The sequence below is a fragment of the Cupressus sempervirens genome, chromosome 7 (assembly GCF_028749045.1).
Source record: "Cupressus sempervirens isolate cs-2001-9-10 chromosome 7, ASM2874904v1, whole genome shotgun sequence".
Classification (NCBI taxonomy): domain Eukaryota; kingdom Viridiplantae; phylum Streptophyta; class Pinopsida; order Cupressales; family Cupressaceae; genus Cupressus; species Cupressus sempervirens.
The window spans coordinates 96,434,765-96,461,597 of NC_143124.1; the positions used below are offsets into that span (position 1 = coordinate 96,434,765).

The following is a 26,833-nucleotide window of genomic DNA, read 5'->3' on the forward strand; positions in this document are numbered from 1 at the left end:
GGATGAGCCAATCTCTTGCAATTGCAATGATGTATGATCAACTTCAATTTTGATAAAATATTAAAATATGCTGATTAGATGCAAGTAAACATTTTATTTGTGTTGGCTTATTTTTAGTTGAAACTTACAATCTTGTGGTATTTTCCCCTCTCTCTCTCTATATATATATATACACACATTGATAGAAAAAATTTAAAATGATATTATTTGTCAATTATTGTATAGAATATTAAATCAATTTTAATATTGTTTATTAGATTATATAAAATTCGATAAATACCTTATCAATCTAATCATATGAATAAAATCATGTATACTTTTAAATCTTCCATAAATAATCTTCCTCTAATATTCAAAAATAGAAACTTGGTGTAACATGATAACAAGATCAGTGTAAAATCAGGAGGGAACCAAGAAAAATACTAGCATGTGATAAACCACATTTACATGCCCTTAAATGTCCAAGAATTGCATCTCAACCTTCATACCTCCATTGACTTTAAAATAAGATAAAATAAAATAGAAAAACAATCTCATGACAATAATCTTGCATAGGTAGGAGGTGCAAGCCTGGAGCAAGAATGATGGAACACATGAGAAGAGTTGCAATGTGCCTGATAAATACAATTTAATTTTTAAAGCTCGTAAATAATTTGAAATGGAAAAACATTTTAAAGGAGACTTCTTTCAGGCAATCACTGAGGTGTTTGTGAAGCTTCCAAATATCTCCTTATATGCTTAGTAGTACTGTAACAAAACTGTCTACCATACCCTCGGTGATATAGATAATGTAGAGAGGACAAGATGCATGCGATGTTCCCTGCAAAGATCACCCTTTTACTACTCAATGATCTCAGAAAACTCATATAAATACATTTTAAACCAATTCTATTTCAGTGTATGCTTTCCCCTGCGAATAAAGCAAATGATCTACCTTTACCCTATTGTACAATAAGCACTAACAAAAATGCCCATATAAATACATTTTGAACACCAATAATATTTCAGCATAAGCTCTCCACTATGAATCAACCAAATAATTTAACTTTACCTCCTTGTACAATAACCAATGACCAACATGCATTTTGTGATTAAGGTAAGTCATTAGTGTAGAATGCGCATTTACCAGTTGAAAGAAAAGTTCAGTGCAAAAGCTCATTGATAGTATACAAGTAACAAAGAAATAAAATGTATATATAAACTTCCGTTGACAAGCACAACCCACTCATTAAAAAAATGAGTGTCTCTAGCTGCTATTAATCAACACAAATACAAAATATATATAAGCACTAAAATAACCGTGAACTCCTAATATTGCATTAAAAGATTTGGAAAATGCAGCCATACTTGCGGTCAAGTTATGAGGCAAACACCCATCAGACATAATTCTTCATCCCTTAAAATACAATTGCAAGGAAAAAGCAATCAGCTCTCAAAGACAGTAAAAAAGAATTTTTAACTTTAGGCATTTGAAAATAAAGGTGAAATTCTTCACTAGGATAGTACAGAACACCCAGTGAACTGTTCTAGTTAGAGTCTGTGACCAGGCCTGAAAGAAAAAACAAAAAGACAATGTTGTATTTTTTATAGGACAGATTCAGTTGTGAAGAAGATGCGAAGAGTAAACAGTTAATTGCTTAAAGTCATTACATCAGCATTGCTTGTAATAGAGCTGTACCATTGTCAGCTTCTCCCTTTCCATCTCTTTATGTCACCACCATGAATGACAGACACATGTAGTTTCACAATACAAAAATAAATTTATGAATTACACCTTCTCAGTTCCCACCCTACCCCATGCTGCCTTGGCCTCTCCTCACATATTGCTAGAAATCGAGGTCTTTGTTGGCACTTGGATGCGTTGTCACTGATTCTCATGTTCATGTGACACAGTGCAAGGCAGGAGAATCTCCAAAGGAGATATCCGAGCCCCTAGCAATTAACCAAAGCGGAATAAAAACAATAACACAAAGATTTAGATCCAAAATAACATCAATTCTCATAATAGAATCATAAGATTTTTATTCCAACATGCCCGGGTGTAAGGCATTCCGGGTTATGGCCAAATACATGAGCCCTTACAATAATAGCTCTGCAAGACCTCACAAGATCCAACCGCTAGCTAGCCCAGATCCACAATCTCGTAGAGAACTCCAAGAAGAATCTAAACTTGTGCTCACAGGCCACCAAGCAACCTTCTTGTTTTCAAAGCCCACACTTAGCTATTAGCTCTGCCAAATGTCACTCCTCTCAGCTACTTCATCTTCTCCATGTTGAATCCTAATGACTCAAGACATCTCAAGACCTTCTACTTATACTAAACCAAGTCTACTTATACTAAACCAAGCCACAAATCGGCCTAGCAAATAAACACTCACATACTAAATAAACCCTCCAGCCACAAGTCAGCTTGGCAACAAACATTAAATACATGAAATGATTAAATACTTAGGACAAGCCCCAAGTTTACAATGCATAACTAACTTATCTGACAACATAAGAGTACGCGCACTTAGACATAGGTCCACAAGCCATCCAACAATCCAAATAAAAGAGCGCACACACCAACTCCATCAAATCAAAGCTCACGGAAACAATCTCCAAAGTCTACCAGTAATTAGGAACACGCAACCAGCAATCACCAAAATAGCTCTAACTCCAAGATGATTAATACAAAACTTGATGCGCACTTAGGACAAGATTGTCTAATATGCCTCGAATACACCCCAAACCATGCAAACCATAACTCCACAAATCCGAGCTTGAAACCTACAGGATTGCTGACTCCCCTAGGATGCTCTGCATCATCATGACAGACCCAGATTTTGTATATCACAGGTTATTTATCAGATCAGCGAGGACAGTGGTTGACAGAACTATGTATGCGAGCTTACATGTTTGTAGTAAAATGAGTATAGACGTCATATCTATGTTTGCTGCACTTTATGTGATCATTTGATTAAGTTAGAAATTGTTTGGTGATGACTGATAGCAGACCAATGAACAAGAAACATGGACAATGTTAGTTGCCGGTATTTTGGCTATATATTATAACCTACTGGGAATTAACCCTGGCTGGCATTGAAGGTGATATTGGATCAGCAGAGGGCCCTACTATTCTAAAGGCGCCCTTCTCCTTCCCGCACATATTGTCGGAAGTGAGAAGCATTTGGATTATTCTAGGAAGGTCACTAATGTGTAATGTGTGATATATTTTACTACCAGCCAATTGCATTGAGCAAGCGTGTTATTTGTTATTGGCAAATGTAATATTCTCATTGTAACGTGTGGGAGATTAAGTAATGGTTGTATTGATGTTCCTATGTAATAAATTGTACATTGGGGAAGCTCTAACAGGTTGGCCTAATTAATTATTTGTAAAGGGTATAAAGAAAAGTTGTTTTCCTTGGTTGGGTATGGATGCATGGTATGACTTGTATGTCTGGATACATATGATGTGATCCTTGTGTTGATGCAAATCGGATCGCTGATAGAAATATTGATAAGGATAATGTAAAATTACTTTGTGCAGATGGCAGATTCTGACTTTATCTTTTGTATATATAACGCTGACTGAAAGGAGAGTGCTGACTGTATACTTGAAACTGCAGAGAAGATGATCGATCTTGGGACTGCAACAATGTTAGGAATTGATGGTTGACTGGTCTCAAGAACCGAGTGCATATGTATACAAATCGAAGAGACATGCCCACCATAGGGGCATGACTCTACGTGGCCAGAGGCCACGTAGAGTCATAACCCTACGGGATCATGACAAAGATTAGTTAACTATCATAACAATAATACGATTGCACCAAAAACATAAACATCCACAATCAAGTGATAGAACAGTGAGCATGATATGATATCATTATAATGCAGCGATCATCATATATGGTTAGATCAATATGCAACCAATAAATCAGTCTGATCTCTGATCGGCATAATAGCAGTTTGTCAATGTATCAAACCCGATATGAATCGGAGGCAAATAATATGGATAGCTGTGCATGTATATACATATGCATATACACATATGCATACATATATATATGCACAACTATATATATTACTTTGACAGATGCTAAACTTCAACACTCCCTCTTTAGCACGAGAGAAGTAATAATCCAGATATTAGAGGATCTAACCATGTTATTTGACACTACTACTCTAAGAATAGAGACTTATTAAAAAAATATATCTAACATAATAGATGTTTGTAACATAGTCTATTTGGGAACTTAGTTCACCATAAAATTTACTTCTATTGTGATTAACAATAAACATTATTAGATGTTCGTTACTGGCCCTCTCTTGCTGATCTACACGTCTGGATCTCCAAGAACTGGATGCCACTTATAGATAATAATGTCCACATCTTCCCGTGTGCAAAAAGTTTTTTTATAGCTAAGTTTCAAAGTTCCAGTGACAAGAAAATTATTTTGTGTCACAATAATTTTTCTTGGCTGGGCAGATTTCCACTTATGGCCAAACCGTGACATATGGATTTTGATCCACTCACGGAATCCTTTAATAAGTTCCCTATCTGGGTCCGGCTTCCTAATCTTCTGTTAATTCTTTGGCAAGATTTGATTTTTGAAACTATTGGAAATGCTATTGGCAATTTCCTATATGTGGATGCTGACACTTCGGATATTCTCCATTCGACCTGTGCACGCTTTCTTGTTGACTTGGATGTTTCTAAGGGCCTTCCTGAGGCGATTTGCTTGGATTCCCTGAGGGGTTCTTGGACACAATTGTTGGATTTCGAGGGTATCCCTTTTCGTTGCAGGAATTGTCTCTTGACGGGTCACATTGCTGCTAGTTGTGCTGCTGGGAGATCCAAATCTAGGCGACCACCTTCTTGGTGGTCAGGGGCCTCCTCTGAGCACTACACGGTCAAACAGCCCCAGGCTGCTCCTTCAGATTCTGTGACTGAGGCTAGCGTCCGTTCTGAGCCGGTGGTTGAGGAGGATGCTTTGGTGGAACATTCCTTGGATGTTCTTGCAGATTCTGTGGCTGAGGATAGCGTTCATTCTGAGCCAGTGGTTGAGGTGGATGTTTTGGTCTCTCCCCCTGTTTTGGATGTTCCTCCTAGGGGCCAAAAGTTGTCTGATTCTCACAGGGAGTTTGCTGCGACTTCTGCGTCCCCAGGGTTCCATGGGTCTTTGTCTTCTGAGGATTGGGTTGCTGAGGTAGCGAAGTTAGAGGATGGTTGGATTGTGGAAGACTAAGTCTTCTGCTCCCCCTTTAGATATGATCCTTCGATCACGAAAGGGAAACTTCAAATCAAAAGGAAAATCCTATGTTCCCTTTTGCTGACTGGTTTTATTGTGATGGTAAACTAGATGCGTTTCTAGTTTGTTGGATACTGGTTTGGGTGGTTTTTCAAGCTGCTTTGCTCCAGTCTGTGGACTGTCTAGGTTCCAGTGTTTTTATGGTTGTTTTTTCTGGTCACATCTGTTGGTCACAAGTCCCTGTAAAACCTGATTTAGTTGTTTAGCTAATTTCAGGTCCTTTTAAAACCTGGTTGGGCTTAATGGTTTATCTTTCTCTTTGATGTAAAGGGTTTCGGGGCCCCTTCAAAACCTGCTTTTACCTTAATCTAAAACAATAGAAGGCCATGGTCTATTTAAGGAACTTAATCCACCATGCAAAAAAACAAGCTTCTATTGTGATATTATTAAACATCATAAGATGTTCTTCACAATAGAAGGCCATGGTCTATTTAAGGAACTTAATCCACCATGCAAAACAACTTCTATTGAAATCTAATTTCAACATCATTAGATATTGATTTCAATAGGAGGTCGTGGTCTATTTAAGGAACTTAATCCACCATGCAAAATAACATCTATTAAAAATAGAATTTAAGCTATTAAAAGATCGTTACCTTTCAATAACTTCTACAATTTCAAGTGTTGATCATAAAGAAGTCGTCACTTCTTTGTGATGTACACAAGTTTCAAAAATAAAGAAGTTTGATCTTAACAATGAATGATAAAAGAACTCCCTCTTAAACCATTATTACAATAACTTATTTAGAAAGGAGAAGTTTCTAAATTCAAATTAGGGTTACTGACTTCAGCAAAAAATGCTTGATGTTTAATTCGGTCAGGACATATATTTGCAGTGTGTCCATATTTGTCACATCTAAAACATTGTACCTTAGAGTAGTCCCTTTGTCTCTTGTGAGAATATTTTCCCTTTTTTTCCTTTTAATTTAGTGGTGAGAGCTTGAAAACCTTCATTCTTGGATTCATCAATAATTCCTCTGGATATTAAATTACATTCTTCTTGAATGCAATCGGCTTTTAGACGATCAAATTTAGGAAGTTTGGAACGAGCACATACTCTTTGTCTGAAATTTTCCCATGAGGCAGGGAGTCCATTTAATGTTACCAAAATTAACTCCTTACTATCATAAACGTGACCAATTGTCAGAAGTTGATTTCTTACGTCAATTACTCTCATAAGGTAAGAGGTAATGTTTTCTCCTCTATTCATTTTTATATTAGAGTTGATTTTTCAAAGTAAGACGACAGCAAGTGTTGTTGATTTCAAACATATCTTCTAGAGATTTCATCATATCATAAACAGAGTCCAGCTTGGTGATAATTGGTAGTAAATGATTTTTCACTCCATCTACCAATAACTCCATGGCTCTTAAGTTGTCCTTTTCCCATTGGTCATTATCATTGACTTTTTCTGGTCTAGGAGAACTTATAATAGGTAACAGATCATGCTTTTTCATAGCCAACATCATTTGTAGTTCCGATGCTTCAAAATCAGAAGCAACTTCAAGTTTATCTTCGAGTCTCATGCCAAGTACCATCTTGCGATAAGGAGATCTGATAAATAATGAAAATCTTCAATAATCTGAACGTATCTTGCCTTTAAACCTGCTCTGATACTATGTTGTTGCAAATTGGATCGCTGATAGAAATATTGATAAGGATAATGTAAACTTACTTTGTGCAGATGGCAGATTCTGACTTTATCTTTTCTATATATAATGCTGACTGAAAGGAGAATGATGACTGTATACTTGAAACTGCAAAGAAGATGATCGATCTTGGGACTGCAACGATGTTAGGAATTGATGGTTGACTAATCTCAAGAACCAAGTGCATATGTATATAAATCGAAGAGACATGACCACCGTAGAGGCCATGTAGAGTCATGACCCTACGGGGTCATGACAAAGATTAGTTAACTATCATAACAATAATATGCTTGCACTGAAAACATAAACATCCACGATCGGGTGATAGAACAGTGAGCACGATATGATATCATTGTAATGCAGCGACCATCATATATGGTTAGATCAATATGCAACCAATGAATCAATCCAATCTTTGATCGGCATAATAGCAATTTGTCAATGTATCAAACCTGATATGAATCGGAGGCAGATAATATGGATAGCTGTGCATGTATATACATATGCATATTTATCAAAGCAGAATAGTAATCATTTTTGGTTGATTGATTCAAAGGAACTGTTTTCGCAAGTAAGTTGCAGATCACTCAATTCATGTTTATTGGATATATTATTCTGAAAGTATTATTTTTCATATTTGTTGGGGCATTTAGATGATTGTTCTATTTGTTCTTATCAGCCTTTAATAGGGTTAAGACCTTCTAACAAGGACTCAAGTCTCCTAATAGGGATTTGTCCTCTAACATGGACAACTGTACTAAATGAATTGTATTTGACTCCTAACAGTGACACATCCTTTCACAAGGAACGTATATATTAGCACATTATTTTGTGGGTGTCATCTCCACCGGAGTTTGGCCTTTGATCAAGGGATTTCCTAGTCAACAAATCATTGTGTTATGGTGTATGGTTTTCTATTGGTGTGTGCTAACGTTTGTAGCTTATGTCGGATAATGTTTCATATAATTAACCTTATCAAGAACATATATTGATATCATTATATATATATATATATAAGTGTAATATTTATGTATAAATATGATATATTTATAATGTTGTACTTATTATATGAACTTATTCTTACCTATTATTCCCTAACCATATTGCATTGACCCACCTCATTATGTCGAGTAGTGCATTGGTCTATGTGCGAAATCGTTCAAAGTATATATCCGTTCCTCCATTGTCCTCACTCATTATGACTTGGGAGGTTATTCCCTATCAGCCTTATCATGGCGGGCCCCAACTACTATTTTGTCTTACCCATTGGCAGTTGTTTATTTAAGTGACATGATCTGGCATGTTAAGGTACACATCCACTTCGTCATTTCATGGATTGTCTTTCAATGTGATGGCTAAGTGAAGGGTCACGTGTTTGGGTCATGTCCAGTATCAATTATTTTGTAATACAAGAATATTAATTCAAGACTCTCTTCATATAATATAAAGAATATATATTGCAATAATATTAAATACATTAGTATTTAATATAAATCTGATTGTGAAATTTAACATTGTGCATCATTGTTTTAATTGTACAGTTTCTCATTGTTGTGCATCATTGTTTTAAGATACAATAAGAATTCATGGTAAAGTATGTTACCATCTTTGATCAATTCTTTGGTTTATGATCAAAGATGGTAACATTCATGGACATCATTCTTTTAATTCATGTTTTTATGGGTTCAAATTTCCTTAGCTTATCCTATCAAAGGATGAATGCACGATATCTCTTGGTCTTATTTGATGACCATGTATTGATCAATCTAACTTATTCTCTCTTATGAACACTACTGAAGAATATTTCTGTATTTGCAAGAGAATTGTATTGCTAAGAGGTTTCGAGAATCGAGAATTGGACTCTAAGATTCATGTTTGATATTGTAATAAAGAATCTACACAGTCGGCACCGGTCATAGAATAGTTGAGCTGCATTATCGTTTGCCTTGTAGGGAAGAAGTATTAACTTACTTGCATTTGAGATTCTTCTGCCAATCATAATGATTTAATGACCCCAAATTTGTCCAACTAATTACGCATAAATGAATCTATGTTTACGGTACTTTAATAACCCTAATTCATTCTATAAAGATAACAACTATAAGTAAATTGGCAAATAAGCTATATGTGAGTTGAGAAGATCATGCTCTTCCAATTATTATTCCAGTCTAGGAAGATGTTGAGATGCAATAGGTTGCTAAGACACCAAACTAAACAGGTTCCCCTAAAGGCTTTTTAGATCCAAGCCCTTAAGCCTTTCTCGGGCGTGTATGCATGGCACTCGCAAACACTGATCTCATCTTAGGAATGACCTATTAGCTAGATTTACACAGGCCTCTCCATCATTACATTCCTACTCTTCTTCTCTAGCTTAAAATTAATAAACAAGTTTGAGCATGTATGTTTTATTAAGGATAGCGTTCAGCTATTCCTTCTTATTGTTGAAACTAGAGCCCAGAAACTAAAAATGAAATACAGCAATAAAGAAATCATTAGAGAGAAAATTAACACCAAAAGATAACCTTGGAAAACCTTTCTACAATGAAGGGAAAAACCTAGCCACACAATGAAAGATCATTTTACTGATGATAAAAGTTCTAGTGTACAATATCCTTTGCTTGATGCGAATATATAACAATATAAGAGACTCTTCACATTATAACCGAAAGGTCTCTTGAGATTCTCATAACTCCTATAATTAATTATAACTCTTCGAATATTCATGCCTCAATGCATGTGAATGACACATGTCCTTTACATTTAATATTACAAATTAAACTTAAGTGACCTTTTCAGATGAAGATGACAATATCGGTAATAACGTCCAGATCTCGAGAGATAAAGATCTCTATCGCAGCTACAAACTTTAACACTTCTTATATTTATTTTTATAATTAAAATGGTTACAGATCCTATCGGTCACCATAAGGCATAGAGCTTATGTCTTGACAGTGTTGGTTGTGTAAATATTCCACCTATATGTAATAGATAACTTGTAGACTAGATATTAATTTCTTTTCTCATTCAATAATATCCCTTCGGATATATTTTTATTTATTTTTTAAGTCATGCATTTATTCATGTTCCTTGTTATTCCCCTTTCAACAGATGATTCAAATGACTCTTTATAATTGTGTGAAGAGGTATATTGTATAGGATGTGCCTTAAGTCCCTTCATAATCTCATGCCTTTTCATTACTACTTTAATTATTGATTAGTCTTCTTCATGCATATGTTTATTATTATTGTCCTCTTTCTATTATCGATTCAACTTAATCGCACAAGTCCTCATCAATTTGTAATTAAGTTGATACTCATTGATTATATACGATAATTGACAATTGTATATTTATCATTGAATGACGATGTATGTATGTGCATCGATTCCTAGTATGGGCTATAGCCTCCTTATTCAAAAACTGTCTATGTTTGACCTTTGTATGCTAATCGTCGTGTTATCATTCCAATCCTCTTCTTAGGCCTCATTTCTCGGATCTATCCTTGAATTATCAAATCCTGATGCACAGTCAACCTGTTCCCAGAGGGCCCAGTTACTTTGGGGTCCTAAACTATTTCAAATTTCAAATTGATTCCCACTCACTACACTCAGTTCTTGTGGGAATAATCTCATAATTTCACTATAAAAAGACATTAAACACCTTGTTTGCACATGACAAGAGCGAGGTACAAACACGTGTACACACCCCAATCTGACATAGAGCAATCACAAGGTAGAAGTTGATGAAGGGTGCTCCACTTGATACCTTAAACACATAACAGAAACAAAGAAATAATAGCAATTTGCGAGAACAAAATGTGGGCTTCTTATTATCACCACAAATGCAAAAATACAAAATTCAAAATTACAATATGCTAACCCACATGGGTCCCTACATTACAGTAATTTGCAAGACAAAGCTACAAAATATCACCCAAAGCCTTCTTAGACAATGTATGGGTATTTCTTAAATAGGCAATTTTATGGCGCCTGGGAAGGTTTTAGACACTCAAACTTAATTCCTAGGGCCAAAAGGCCCTAAGAATACATATAAAGTCGGCCAAATACACCTTTGACATTTATTTTGGAAGCTTTGGTCGGCCCAATTTAGGAAGGCCATAAGTTTTGAATTGTTGCTCTGATTGACTATTATACCCACTTTTTGAAATCCTCAGCTTCTGATCTACAAGCTTGAATCAATGCAAACGCCCATCTGTTGAGCTTTTTTGGCCTCATCCGGGCATGTTTAGGCCTTCAAAGCTAAGCTCAAAGTTTTTCTACCAAAAATTTATATCAAAAATCCACAATAACTTCACCAATACTTATGACATGGCATTGAGCCTCAACTGGCAAGCTGATATGACTATGATGAACCTCCACCTCTGAGATTAGGACATTTCGAGCTCGTATGACTAACTTACTAAGTAGCAAGCCTCAACTGACAAAAACCTTGCATTAAGACAACCCTTATTCAAACAACTAAGATAAAATATTTTTGGGTGATGCAAGATTGCTCTTACACCCAGGATGCTCCTGCATTAGACACCCGAGGTAATTTGAGAAGTGACCCCATCACGTCTCAGGTGTTCAGAGGAAAACCAAGACGGTTAAACTCCTCCCTATCCAGCCATGATGAAAGACATGTATGCAATAGATAAAGACTTGAAGGAGGCATATGAGGTTTGTAAAGCCATGAATGAAAGGTCTCACACTGATTTTTCTGAATTTGTTTTGCAAGATGGGCTATTGTTTAAAGGTAACCAGTTTTGTGTTCCTAAGGGGTCAGTAAGAGAAAATATTGTCAAGGATAAACATTGTGGGAATCTTGCAAGTCATTTTGGCATTGACGAGACTTTGAAGCAGGTTAGAAGGTTCTATTTGTTGGAAGATTGGCAAGATTGTTGGAAGATTGGTTTGATGATGATATGTTACATTCATGACTGAGTTTGTCATTGATATCAACATAGCATGTTTGATGTATTCTGTGGTATCTGACAGAAGAACAGCGGAAAGATTAAGTTGGTACAGATGACTAGTTGAGCATGATAACCACCCGAGGTTATGGGAGATACTTTGGAGTATCTGGTATATGCAGTTAACGTCGAAAGCAAAAAGGATAAGTCTAGAAGAAGTTATGTAAGTTTTGATGATGTCTATTCTGAGATAGAGTTTACAGAGGCATGTTCTGGTAAACTTGTTATATCTCCTAGCAAAGTTGATATCTTGAGAATCAAGGTTGAGGACATAGATAAGACATGTTGAGGATGACGTGGCTAAGCTCGTTCGTTATAATATTACATGTACGAAAAGTTATTCAAGTTGCAAGGCGGAAGATTAAGGTTATCGCTAAGTGTAACATGCTCTTAAAGTGGTCCTATAATAATTAATTGAGAATGACTAACAGCCGACTCAGGAATTGTTTTATGGACTCGGTATAAAGGAAGGACATTTTCCTTTATCATGTGGTGTGTTGATATGATCGAATGCAAATTGTGAATGTTCGGAAAGCAGCAAAGAGTGCAAAATGCAAAGTTGAGCAGAGCAGTGCGGAAGTGAAGGAAACTTCATTGCCGAGGTTTTGCTGAGAGATCCGAGGTTTGGTATTTGGATCTGAGGTTCGTGACCTAGTCTACAAGGTCTAACAGTGATTGGTCTGGTTGACAAGACAGAGGAAAGTATTGAGGAAAGAAGAAGATACCAGTAAATTACTTGTTTGAGCAGTGAGCTCTTCTTGTAGTTGAAATTGCATGTTTAGGCAATGAGCTCTTCTTGCATACATTATACCACAACTCCAAACAGGGTCGGAATCTCCTAACAGAGATTCAAATAGGAGATTCAAAGTCTCCTAACAGGGACTCATTGTGCTAAATGTTGTAACAGACTCCTAACAGGGTCTATCCTCTAACAAGGAATATTTATATTAGTACATCATCTTGTGGGCATCATTCCCACCGGGGTTTTCCCTCTGATCAAGGGTTTCCCTAGTCAACATATCTGGTGTAATTCTCTATGTGCATCTTTGTATGGTTGTTGTTTACTTTGGTTGAAAGTTTAAGTTTGTTTAAAGAAGATAATTGTTTTAATTATTGGATAACTGATTCACGCCCCCCCCCCCCCCCCCCCCCAGTTATCTTGGTGGACTATTGTTTCTAACACTATTATTGGCCAAAAATGCAGGCAGGTGTAAGGAGGTTTATGGAATGTTGCTTGGTTTGTCCAAAATCCAAGGGGAAGACCTCTAATGCAAGAATATATACACCATTACCTACACCCACTAAGCCGTGGGATTCCATCAGCATGGGTATTGTCATGGGATTACCTAGAACTAAAATCGTTTTGATAGTATATTTGTTATTGTTGACAGGTTCTCTAAGATGGCTCACTTTTTGCTCTGCAAGCAAACTCATGATGCCTCCCACATAGCTGGTATCTTCTTCAAATAAGCAGTTAGACTCCATGGATTGCCATTGAACATTGTACCTGACAGGGATTCCAAATTCCTTGGACATTTTTGGAGAAATTTATGCAAAAGCCTAGGCACACAATTGTCCTTTTCATCAGCATATCATCCCCAATCAGATTGTTAGACTGAGGTAATTAATAGATCATTGGGCAATCTATTAAGATGTCTAACTAAGGAGTATGGAGTTGCATGATATATTATACTTCCACAAGCAGAATTCTCCTATAATGATTTAGTCAATAGGAGTACAGGTTTGATACCTTTTCAAATTGTGTATGGCAACCATCTAAGGGTAGTCTTGGAGTTGAGAGATCTGAAAGACAGTAACAAGAGGAGTGCCCAAGCTGAGGACTTTGTAAAAGTGATGAAGGAGATACACCAACAAGTCAAGGACAGATTGGATCTTGCAGCAGGTAAATATAAGGCATATGTTGATAAAAAGACAAGAGATTTGCAATTTCAAGTAGGGGATCTAGTCATGATTCACCTCAAGAAAGAAAGGATGCCTAGGGAGAAATATACCAAATTAATGATGAAAAAGAGATACAATAAAATAATAATATTAATGTCCATGAAAAACCAACAAGGTTTATGGGACTGAGCATACAAATAGAACCACCAGCAAAAGTAGAAGCACCAAACAATGACTGAGAAGAAACAAAAACATGAAACAAAACAAGAAAGAAGACAAGGTAAGGACTAAGGGTCCTTCCTTGTCACAAAGAAATCAGTAATAAAAGTGTAAACACTTGAAAGATCCCTAGTCTTAGAATGTCGTGTAGAGCCACTATAGGACTGTCACTACCTAGTGAGACTAGTGCAGTGTCTAACCGATCTGGAATGAGATGCACTAGAAGGCCTTTTCAAACCCCGTAGAGGAGACAAGGGAGAGAGAAAGGCAGTAATGAGCTGGTCTGAAATACACTCGAGGTATAAAAGACTACAGGGTAATCTGTCGAAGATGGGTGGCCTCCTAAAGATAAAGTGCAAGACACCGCTGATCAATATAGCTGAAGAACATCGAAAGAGAACAGTCTCTAAAAGGGCAATAAAATCTCCCTTTAATCTCATAGTAAAGAGGACATCAAAATATGAAGTGGATCTCAGTCTCAACCTCTGCCAAAGTACACAACTGACATATCCGATCAGCCTAATCCATATGGTGATCGGTCCGAGCTCTGAGGCGATAAGAACCAACTCTGAAAGAGCCTAAAGAAAACCGTAAGGCATGATTCTAGTGCGGATAGAGATAAGCAGGGTGAACAATAATACCATTCTGAATCTCAAGAAAATGCTCAGCATAGAAAGCCATCCTAGGTCGCAAACCTCCCGGGGGATTACTCCAAGTAGTGGTAATGTATTGTCTGTAAATATCCTATCTGACATGATCGTTCAACTCCTGACGAGAGTGAACAAGATGGGTAGGAGCATCAAGTGAAAATTGGCAAGGAGGAAGACAATCTATATTAATACCAATTGAACCCAACAAAGAGGTGGCCTGGGCGTACCAACAACAAGACCTAGTAGAGGTGTCCGATCTCAGTATCTCAACAAAAGAATAGTATGCCAGATGAGAGTATCTGTGCCGGTCAACACCCGACTCCATAAAACCACGAAGTCGATGAAGAAACCAAATCAAGTCAAAAAAGGAAGCCAGTTTGAGAGGATGAGCTCCAAACTCAGCTAACACAATGTTGTAAGGGGTGAGTCTGTGACATCTTATGATACGTCGTAACATCAATGTTTGAACCCTCTCTATAGAAGCCCAATCAAAAGCAATAAGAGAAGGCCCCCAAACCACTGAGCTATAGAGAACTGTCGAACGAACCAAGGAGTCCAAAAGGGACAACTTGGATGAAATATCCTGGAAATGATGCCTGAAGCACTATCTTTCCAACAAAGCCAAGGAACCCATGCCCTTATTAACTCTAGACTGAATAGCTGGTCTCAAGCTAAAGCGCGGCCCCGAGAACTTCACACCGAGACACATGTAAGAGGGAGTAATCTCAACCTCTTTACCCTAAAGGAGGAAATGAAGAGAGGTCTTTAAACAGTTAAAGACCATAACCCGAATTGACCACAACCTGCCACTGATCACAAAATGAACCCAGAAGATCAAGGAGTCTTTGCAAGCTGTCAGGAGAAGAGGCCAAGAGAACCACATCGTCAGCAAAAAGGAGAATAGAGATCAAAACCTGATACAAATAGCACCCATCTCCCGGTTGAGAGGAGTTCACAAGGAAATCCTCCAACTCATCAATATACAAACCAAACAAAGTAGGAGAAAGAGGACAGCCTTGCTTCACTCCAATGGTGCTCTGAATCAAAACAGAAAAGCCCTCTAGAGTCCTGAGCCTACCGGTTACCCTCTCGTAAAGCCTCATAATAGAAGTCTTCAACATGTCTGAGATCCCAATCTCCTGAAATCTATGAAATAAGGCCAACCTAGGAACAAAATCAAAAGCCTTACAGAAGTCCACAAAGCAACAATAGACCTTCTGAGAGCGGTGCCTAGCCTCCTCAATGATAGCCCGCAGCATGAAAACATGATCCATAGTCTAATAGCTTGCTCGAAAACCAGCCTGCCCTTTAGCTCTACAACCTCTTCTATCAAGCTCACTAGATAATATGGTGTTCAGAGCAATGGTATAAAGTTTGGCAAAAGTATGTCCGATCATAATAGTTCTATAGTTACCCGGATCGGAAGCAAGCCCAGCCTTGTGAATAGGGTAGACCACATGTCTAGACCAAGACTCAAGAAACCCAGTGCAAACCACTCTATTAAAGAGTGTAGGAAGGTAAGATCCAAGAACCGAAGCACCAAGTTTGAAAAGTTATGCCTAGAAACCCTCTCCATCTACTGTTTTGTTGCATCTCAAAGATTTGATGGCCTCAATAATAGTGGAGTAGGTGAACAAGTGGCAATAAGGAGGAGGAGGAGTGGAGTGAAGAGGTGGCTGCCCAAAAATGTTGTAAAGCGTAATGATATGGGAGGTCAAAGAATGGTAGTCAAGAGTGGAGGACGGGGGGGAGCACCAAGGAAAAAGGGTACACCAAAAGATCTGGGGATTCTGAATAAGCATGGAGCAAAGGGTTTTGCATTGAAAAGAGGCAAAACCCCTTCAGAATCTTGAAAAAATGTGGCAACAATGCTTACCACATTGATTTTCCTAGGGATTTAGGAATTTCTCCCATCTTTGATATTGCAGACATCTATGCCTTCAAAGGACAAATGGAAACTGAAGAAGTTGAAGCAGTATAGCAGCAAGAACAGGCTGACATGTTACAGGAGTTACCGTAGGTGTCAAAACCCACCATTGAAGCCATTTTGGGAAAAAGGAAGACACACAAGACAAGAAGAAAGGTATATTTTGATTACCTGGTCAAATGGAAGAACAAACCACCAAAGGATGCAAGCTGGCTCTCAGAGAAAGAAATCATCAAACTTGGGAGCAGACTTGAAGATATCCCAACCCAAGGGACTTGAGTTCCTTTTCACCTAGGGAGTATGGTGCAGAGCACCAAAGCATATTGAGGCATTTTTTTTAATATCTTGTTTTCTCACCTAATCATGCTAGGATAAATAAATCTTGGATAAACATCCACGTTTCTAATGAAAAGACCCCAAAATGTAAGCTTGGATCACTATTGGCAAGTTATAAGCCAAAGTTGATATTTTGGCAAATTTTGGGTCTTTTTGGTATGTTGCTTCAAATAGCATAAGATTAGGTGTTTTTAGTTGTTTTTTATGTTTTGGAATAATTTGGGACCTTTACCAAGTCCTAGAAACTCAAAATTGACAATATTGCAAAAGTTGCACTTTTTGTGCAAAATTACTAAATTACAAATATTAAAAAGTTGCTTAAAATTGCAACTTCTTCGTAAGGTGGTTATAACTATTCAAATAATGGTTATAACCATTGGGATGGATGTAAGAGGTATATATACCTCATTTGTGAGGTCACAAAGGGTAGATTGTACGGATTGGCAAGCATGATCAAATGATTGGATGAGTAGGAATTTTGTTTAACCTTTCCATTGCTTTTGGTTTCATCTCTTTGTGTTGAGTATTTGTTCAAGTTGTGTCACTTTTTGTACAGGAGGGTTTGATAGTGCGGCAATTTTGGGTAGTTTTCATAAATGGACCTCTAACTGTGACTCCCATGGTTGGTTTTCAACAGCCTCTTGGAGAATGGCAGTTAGATGGGTCCTCTTAGAGATTCCTAGGTTTCAAGGCTAGATAAATTGTTTTGCTATTTTTCCTAACCAGCCCTAGGTCAAGTACCTATGTGGATTTGACCTTGAAAGCGAGCAATTTGTGTTGTAACAGGAGAAGGAGATCTATGGAAGGGCTAAGAGTTTGGATTTGAGTTTGAATAACAGAAAGAGACATTCCTGAGTAATGGGATTGATTCCATGACCCCATTTCCCTATAGTTGTTTTGTAAACCAAGCCTAATTAGGCTTATTAGGACTGAGTTGCATTCTAAAGGAAAGGGAGTGTTGGAGTATAGTTGAGACCTGTAATTTTGGAATTGGATGTAACTTCGAAAAGGGTATCTAGAACCCTGATTTGTTTGGGTATCTAGTCTTATATTTACCTATTGCAAGGTCCAATCTGTCCTTGACCTGTTGGTGTATCTCCTTCATCACTTTTGCAAAGTCCTCAACTTGGGCACTCTTGTCATTGTCTTTCAAATCTCTCAACTCCAAGACTCCCCTTGGATGGTTGCCATACACAATTTGGAAAGGTGTCAAACCTGTACTCCTATTGACTGAATCATTATAGGAGAATTTTGCCTGTGGAAGTATAACATTCCATGCAACTCCATGCTCCTTAGTTAGAACTCTTAATAGATTGCCTAGTCTTTTCCATAAAGTTCTCCAAAAATGTCCAAGGAATTTGGAATCCCAATTAGATACAATGTTCAATGGCAATCCATGGAGTCTAACGACTTCTTTGAAGAAGATACCAGCTATGTGGGAGGCATTATGAGTTTGCTTGCAAGGCAAAAAGTGTGCCATCTTAGAGAACCTGTCAACAATAACAAATATACTATCAAAAAAAAAATTAGTTCTAGGTAATCCCATGACAAAATCCATGCTGATGGAATCCCATGGCTTAGTTAGGTAATGGTGTATATAGTCCTGCATTAGAGGTCTTCCCCTTGGCTTTCTGACAAACCAAGCAACATTCCACAAACCTCCTTACATCTACCTACATTTTTGGCCAATAATAGAACCGTCTAACCTGCTCCAAATTCTTGTCAACGTCAAAATGACCTACAAGACTCCCACAATGTTTTTCCTTGACAATATTTTCTCTTACTGACCCCTTAGGAACACAAAGCTGGTTACCTTTAAACAATAGCCCATCTTGCAAAACAAATTCAAAAAAATCAGTGTGATACCTTTCATTCATGGCTTTACAAACCTCATATGCCTCCTTCGAGTCTTCATTTGCTGCATACATGTCTTTCATCATGACTAGATAGGGAGGGAGGTTAACAATCTCAGGTGTTGAGAGGGAAACCAAGACGGTTAACCTATCTAATCGACTATGACACCTGTGTTGATACTCTCGTAGCTCGCTCTCTCACTAATCTAGTCTCTCTCATCAACTATAGCTCCATTGCTATAGGCATGGAGATATCTCGATGTCTCTCAGGATCTCATATCCTCTCATGGCGGACCTGGGATGTAGAAGGAATCCTCACTATACAACCATGTCTATAGGGACATCCTTCACGAAAGATCTCTACTCCTTTGTGCTAGCTACATTTAACATTTGTAACATATATCATACACTATATTCGTAAATTTTGCATTAAATAAACTTAAGTATTCTCATACCTGGATCTCCCTTGCAAAACTCAAGATCTGTGTCTCAGGGGTATGTTGTGGATGATGGACGACTAGACTCTCCTCGCTTTACCTATCTAGTCCAGGGTTGGGGTATCTCAATATGGGCCCATACCGCTTAAGACCGTAGTGGCCTAGCTGCTATAGGTGATGGCGGTGCCTCATCCACTATTCCACCCACTGTAGGCACGTTATCCCCACCCTCTGCCTACATAGTGTCTACGTCTAGTGGTAGATCCTCCTCATCTACATCCTCGTCTCCTCGTTGCATTTTGAAGTATGGACCTATATCTCCAATCAGATAATCATTCGAGAACAAAGGTCTCGTGCCCTGTACACTGATAAATTGTAAGTACTCCATCGACACTCCTACATGCTCGACTATAGGAGGGACCTCGATATCATCTAGGCTCTCTGTGTCTGTTAGCTCTATCTCATCAATGGTAGGTTGAGGTTTGGTGCCAAAGCTCTCTATGTACCTTTTCCCATGTGTGTATCGGGTTACATATGTTGGGGGACCTTGTTGAAGACCAAACTAAAGCATCACTCTGTCATAATAGTAGGGCACCACTATATAGTCGTGTCTGCCCTCTAGAAGCCTTTGTCTCTACATCCATTTCAACTGCATTGCTGGGTTTGGTCATGCTATCATGTGACGATAGGGCTTTCATATCACATTTGTAATTGGTAATCGGTCAAACCCAACTCTCCAATATAGCACATCATCAAACTGTCATGTATAGCCTAGCGTGCATACAAACACTCTCGGGGACTCAATCGGTATGTTTGTTGGGCATCTTGTAGGTCTCGTGCATGTGAAGTGCTCAAAGGCCAACAAATGTAGGAGTGTACACATAAACAAGTTGTGTCACTGGTATCTCACAAACTTCTCGAGTTCGTAATACATGTACACAAGCATGCTCCATCCCCATGTGTAGACTCTTGGATCCCTCTCCATATGACCTAAGTCACAAGGTTCGACGAATATCAAGCATTACCTTCAGACATTTTCGAATTTCAAACATTGCTTAAAAAATCGCTAAAAATTCGTCGTTAATTCATTCGCAAAAAATGGATTTTCTTTCCATTGCAAAAAATTTGTAGAAATTGTCATATTCAGGATTTGTCATCGTTTGTATCGCTTTTTGGACCAAATGTATTCTATAAAATGTCTTTCTGGAACCCCTTAAATGCATAAGAACAAAGATTAAATCAAGGCTTCTAAGGAGATAGAAATTTTTGAGAGTTTTCTTTGGAATTTTTGAAGCTTCAACTTATCTACAGATGCAACTTTCCTGGGTCGTTAAGGCATGTTTGCCCCTCTCCTGTGTCGTCCTTTGTCGTTTGCCCATGTCGTGTGAGTTTTAGGTAAATGAAAATCAATGTTTTATTTTATATCTAGTTTTGTATATAGTTTTTTATAAGCATTACTAGTTTTGCCCACCTGATGTGATTTTCGTATATAGTTTTTATTTATATAGTTTTTGTATACAATTTGTATATAGTTTTTGTATAGTAAGTAATCAATTTAAAAATATTTATAAGACTTTGTAATTGATTTTGTAATAGTTAATGTAATATTTTTTTTTTATTAAAAGATTTAAAATAGTGATATAATAATTTTTTATTGACAGTTATTTAAATTATAAAATATTAGAGTTTAGAGTTGTTTTTTTATTAAGAAAAGGTCGAAGCCAAGATTCATTATTACCATGTGATGTGATCAATTATTATTAATATTAAGCTTCTGTAGAGTCAAACCCAAACCCAAGACCTCTCAGATAAGAGGCTAACAATTTATCGTTGTGTTGTAGGCTCGTGTCTTACATTAGAGTTTAGAGTTAATTAGATATATATTATTATTATTATTTTATTTTGCTTTATAACTTTTTGTTACATCTTAATTAAAATAAAAAATATGTTTTATAAATGTATATTTCATTTTACAAATAATATAATAATAAAAGTGCTAAATGTTGAATTTTAACATGTGTAATTTTAATTTAATATTAATTTGTAATATGATATTGGTTTCTTTTAAATTAACATTTTTAAATTAACTTTTTGAATTATTTTGTTTTAAAGTTAAAATAAAAATATTTAATTCTACAAATTGTAATATGGCTCCCAACAAATCAACTTCAGAGGCGTGGAAACATGGGACTTGTAACGGTGTTAAAGTCCATTATAACTTATGTCCAAAAGTCTTACTCGAAGTTCAACAAGGATCATGGATCACTTGTTTGGTATTGCAGGGGGTAAAGGTCCAAGTGTTACTGCATGTCTAGGCGTGATCCAAGAGATCAAAGCTACTTTAAAGAAAGAACATTCATCTTCTATTGCTGAAAAGATGAAGAAGGAACAAAGAATTGAAGATGATGTCTCTAGATTGACATCTACAATACCTTCATCTTCATGTCTACCTTAGGTTGTAAAGGCATCAAAAGAGAGTGAAACATTGAACAGCGTTTGGAAACCATGTGAGAAATAATAAGTGGATAATTTACTAGTTGACTCATTCTATACAAGTGTGATTTCGTTCAATGTAGCTAGAAATTCACTTTTTCGTGTTGCAATTCAAAAGGCTGCAGAGTTTGGCAAAGGGTAGATACCTCCCTTTTCTGAGGCTTTCAGAACAACTCTCTTGGATAGGTCAAAAGATAGAGTCACTAAGAAATTACTTGTGGTCAAAGCCTCTTGGAAGGCAACAAGTTGCACTAAAATGAGTGATGGATGGTCGGATATATGTCAAAGGCCATTGATTAATGTTTTAGTTTCTAATCCAGAAGGTGTTGTATTCTTGAAAATTATTGACACCATGAATCAAAAACAACTTTTGAATATATATTTCAGATATCAAAGGAAGCAATTCTTTAAGTAGGGGTTGCAACTGTGGTTCAAATGGTTATTGATAGTGCAACAAATTGTGTGGGAGTTGGGAAGTTGATTGTAGAGAAGTACCTGTTGGACTAACTGCCAACCTTCCCCTTCGAGATTCATGACATGGCTTAACCGCCTCCTGTGTTATATAAGTCTAGTGGTTGTATCGAGCATTAATAAATCGATCTTTTGGTGCAACGGCAACCCTAGCTTGTAACAAGTGGAATCAGAGCTTGGTCACAGGTTCGAATCTCCTCGGGTAACACTGAGGGGGGAATTATTGGACTAACTGCCAACCTTCCCATTTGAGATTCGTGACATGGCTTAACTACCTCTTGTGTTCTATAAGTCTAGTGGTTGTATCAGGCATTAATAGGTCGATCTTTTGGTGCAACGGCAACCCTAACTTGTAACAATATCCACAAATTTGTAGGAGTCCATTTGCAGCCCATTGTTTGGATCTTTTGCTTGATGACTTGGCTAAATTGCCTTTGGTACATGAAGCAATTCATAGAGGAAGAGCAATTGCAAATTTGATACGAAATCATCGTCTCACATTGAGCCTTTACAAGCAACATGCATCTACAGAGTTGTTGAGGCCTTGTGAGACAAGATTTGCTTCATTTAATATCACTTTGAAAAGAGTGGTTGAAGACTAAGCAGCTTTGAGATCTATAACTTGTTCTAGTGAGTGGGAAAATTCAACTCTCTAAAAGTGCTAAGGGGAATATCATAGAGCAAATTGTTTTCAATAGTAGCTTTTGGGAAAGTAGGGCAAAGGTCTTAAATATATGTGAGCCAATTGTTAATGTGCTATGTATAGTTGATGGTGACACTCCTTTCTTTGGAATGCTTTATGAAAGCATGGACCGTTGCATGGAAGCTATTCAAAAAGTACTAAATAATGTGGAAGTAGAGTACATAAAGATATGGGAGACTTTTGATTCAAGATGGAAAATGATGCACACTCCTTTACATGCAACAACTTGCTATTTGGAACTTAAACTATTTCACATTGATACACAAGGTGATGCTGAAATTATGGCAAGATTTTATGAAGTCGTTAGTAGATAGCAACCAAAGCCAACAATTGCATCTCTAATTATAGAACAATGTTGGAAATATAGGAAAGAGAAAGGGATGTTTGGAAGGAGCAGCCAAATATGATATAGCACGAGATAAAGTACCTAGTTATAGATGGTGGATGAGCTATGGGGTAGAAACTCTTGAAGTTCAATGATTTGTCATTCAAATATTGAGTCAAGGAACAAGTTCACTAGCTTGTAAGAGAAATTGGAATTGCTTTGACCACGTCCATTCCAAAAAGAGGAACAAGTTGTTGTTTGGAAAGTTGGGAGATTTTGTCTATGTTTGCAGCAATTTAAAATTACTTGTGAGCAAATCAGCAAATGAGTCATCTTTTTCACAACAACGAACTTTAGAAGACACAGCAGTACCAGATGTAGATGAGCCTAACTTTTTTGATGAGAAATTGGGTAGTGATACTAATGACGATGCTATCTGAGCCAAGTGTTCTTGATGGAGTCTTGACTTTTGATTGTACCTTCGCAATAAAATACATATTTCTAATTGTAATTTCAAACGTTTCTTATATTTTATACTTTATAAATGTATCATCAAGCTTATAAAGTTGTCAAATCTATTTAGCAATTTTAATATTCTAATCATTTATGGGATATATTACATACATTTAAAAATAATTAAAATTATATAAGGTGAATTTAATTTGAATTGTTTTCCCGAATTTTTACTCTTCCTGAACTTCATTCAAATTTTACAGTTGCCAAACTCAAATTTGAATTCAAACCTTAAGACTTAGGATATGATGAACAATGTGTGTAAGGTGTGGAGAAAATGGTACCCTTCGTATTGGGCATTATAGCTATGTCAATGACACAAAGAATGATCCTCCTAAGTAGATGTGTTTGTCCCAGTAAGATACCCTTCAGGCAACCTAATTGTGTCTCTTCCTCTATGTATCACATCCCCATATAGTACTTGAAATCCATACTGATCTCATTTGGTGATCGGTTGACCCGTGGTCTAACCGTCAGTCCATAAACTGAAAAGTGTAGGATCCAATACACATCTTCCAATGTCACAGTCATCTCACGCACTGGCAAATTGAATAGGCATGTATCCTCATCCCATCTCTTTGTCAGAGCTAGAAGCATAGCATGGTGAAATCTCATGTGAGACAAACGAGCTACTCAATAGAGACCAGTATCTCTCATAACCTATGTCTATGTTCGTCAAAGCTCACCTGTATGATCTTGAACGTATATCATAATGTTTGACATATGATACTCTCGCATACTGGTAGCTCGTACAAAAGCAAATGGTGGATCTTAATCACTAAACGGTATCAAAACATCAATATACATCATCTATTTATAAATTTTATCCTATATAAGGAATAGGTCGACCTCCTTGGGAACAGGTCAACTTCCCTAGGAACACATCGACCTCCATGGGAACACATCGATATGCTCCCTAGAATACAAATCTCACTCCCAGGAAAGGGTCGACTTGCCCTAGGAATAGGTCATCTTTCTTGGGAATAGGTCGACCTCCTAACCTAGCCATCAAAAACATCTATCTACGACATGCACAATCACTCTCTAAATCTACAAGAAGCACGAATGCAGAAGGAAAACTAAAGGAAATTGTTGGCAATTTGGCTAAGAGGTGAGTGTGGAAATGTATTAAGGTTGTAATTTATGGCAACATATCATCTACATTTAGTCAGCATATTGTGGAGACACAATTTTGGTTTGAAGACTTGGAAGATTGTCTGAGCGTTGTGAAGAATAATTGTCTACCTTGTTAGTTTGCGAGCCTCGTAGACAAAGAATTGGCACCTGCGCACTTGAGCGAAGCAAGAACAAAGTATAGTGATGTTATATGTCAAAGTGCAAGTCATTATGGACTATAGGGACAAAGTTATTAAGGTTTTATCAATTGCAATCATGTATAGGCAAAACAAAGCAGAGGCAAGAAAATGATAAATTGTGTTAAGGAATTATTTTGGTTTACCAAAATAATTACTTAACTAATTAGGGATGACATCCTAGATGTTAACCCTAAATAAGCAAAAGTTAGTTTTGCATTTCGGGACACGTGTGAAGACATAAAGGCTGACAGGACAAAATAACTTCGTATAAAGGAAAGTTTTGCATTTGCAAAGTTGTTTGATGTCTTTGGACACTGATATGTACTTATTTTGTGATGTGAACTTTATGTTAGAACAGAGAAAGGACAATATATCCGAAGTTGTGTACAAAGAGCCACGAAGGACAAATCAAATATTGAAGATATCAGCATTGTCAAAAGGTTTTTGTATCTATACCTTTTGTGTACAGCATATATCATTGTAATTGCATGTTTGGGCAATGGGCTCAGCTTGCATACATCTTGTAATAGTAATAACAAATCCTAACAGAGTTGAGGCTTCTAACAAGGACAGAGACACTATACGGATGTAATAGACTCCTAACAAGGTCAATATATTTTACAAGATACTTTTGATTAGTAGATCATTTTGTGGGTACCATCCCCACTAGGATTTTCCTTTGCCCAAGGTTTCCCTAGTTAACAAATAATGGTGTTATGAGTTGCATTTTGTTACTGTTGTGTTTACTTTTCAGTTAAATCACGTGCATATTTGAAGGTTGTAAAAGATATCCATAGGTGCACAAAAGTTTGTGAAATATCGATTCACCCCTACCACCCCCCCGCCCGCACCCACCCTCCCTCTAGTTTTTCCTATTTCTAACAGTTTGTATTAGAGCACAGTTACTCAAAGGAGGCCTAACAACTTGAGTAAGATCATTATGGATGTACATAAGTTGCAGAAGAATCTATAGGAAGCTCTTGAGGAACTTGATGTGATCACTAAAGAAAGAGACAGTTTGAAGAACAAATTCAAAGAGGCAAAAGCTTACTTTCAAAAGTAGAAAAAGGAGATTGAATTTGTTAATTATCAATCAAATGATCAGATCAAGGATAGTGATGTAGTTTCTAAGCTAAAGAAGGAAAATGAGAGTTTGAAGCATGAACTTGAGATTACCAATCTTAAGATGAGTTTGATAGAAGATAAAAAGAAAAGTCGAGCAGATTTGAGATTTGAGAATGCAGATCTAAAATCCAAACTAACCAAGGTGACATCTGAACTTGAGACTACAAAGCTTCAATATACAGAACTTGAGAAGTACAATATTATCATGAAAGGAGAACTCACACAAACAAAGCAACATCCTGAAAAGTTGTATTCCAGTACTAAAAAGTTTGATAAGCAAATCATGGCGCAAAGACCTGCTTATGATAAGAATAGTATTGGCTACTATGAAGGTGAATCATCAAAGAGATCTGAAGTTATTGAGGAATCAAATCTTGTGACCCAACAGCCTAAACAACAACAAGATCTGAACAAGGAAAAGCCTAAGCAATCTGAAGTACCTAAACGATTTGAGCAAACTAAAGAGGTGAGAAGACACTTTAATGGAAGAGGTTTTGCATGCAATGAAATTGGTCACATGAAGAAGGGTTGTACAAGTAAGCATACTAACCCTATCTCTGGTTATTGTTATAATTGTTATGTTTATGGACATAGAGCTAGTGAATCTAGGAGACCTAGATTTAACAATAATATGTATCAAGGTATT

At 37.0% G+C, this 26,833-nt stretch overlaps 1 protein-coding gene across 2 annotated transcripts in view; it reads right to left on the reverse strand.

The window, feature by feature from the left end:
- Positions 1 to 314: 314 nt before the first annotated feature.
- The window catches only part of LOC149545664 (uncharacterized), a 106,585-nt gene continuing 80,066 nt past the window's right edge, over positions 315 to 26,833 (reverse strand). For both annotated transcript variants that reach the window (XM_089790766.1, XM_089790767.1), the window contains one exon: positions 315 to 820. Coding sequence is in view for 1 of the 2 variants with exons in the window: in XM_089790767.1 (XP_089646893.1) it covers positions 763 to 820 (58 nt within the window). In the remaining variant the exon portion in view is untranslated. The remainder of the gene's footprint in view (positions 821 to 26,833) is intronic.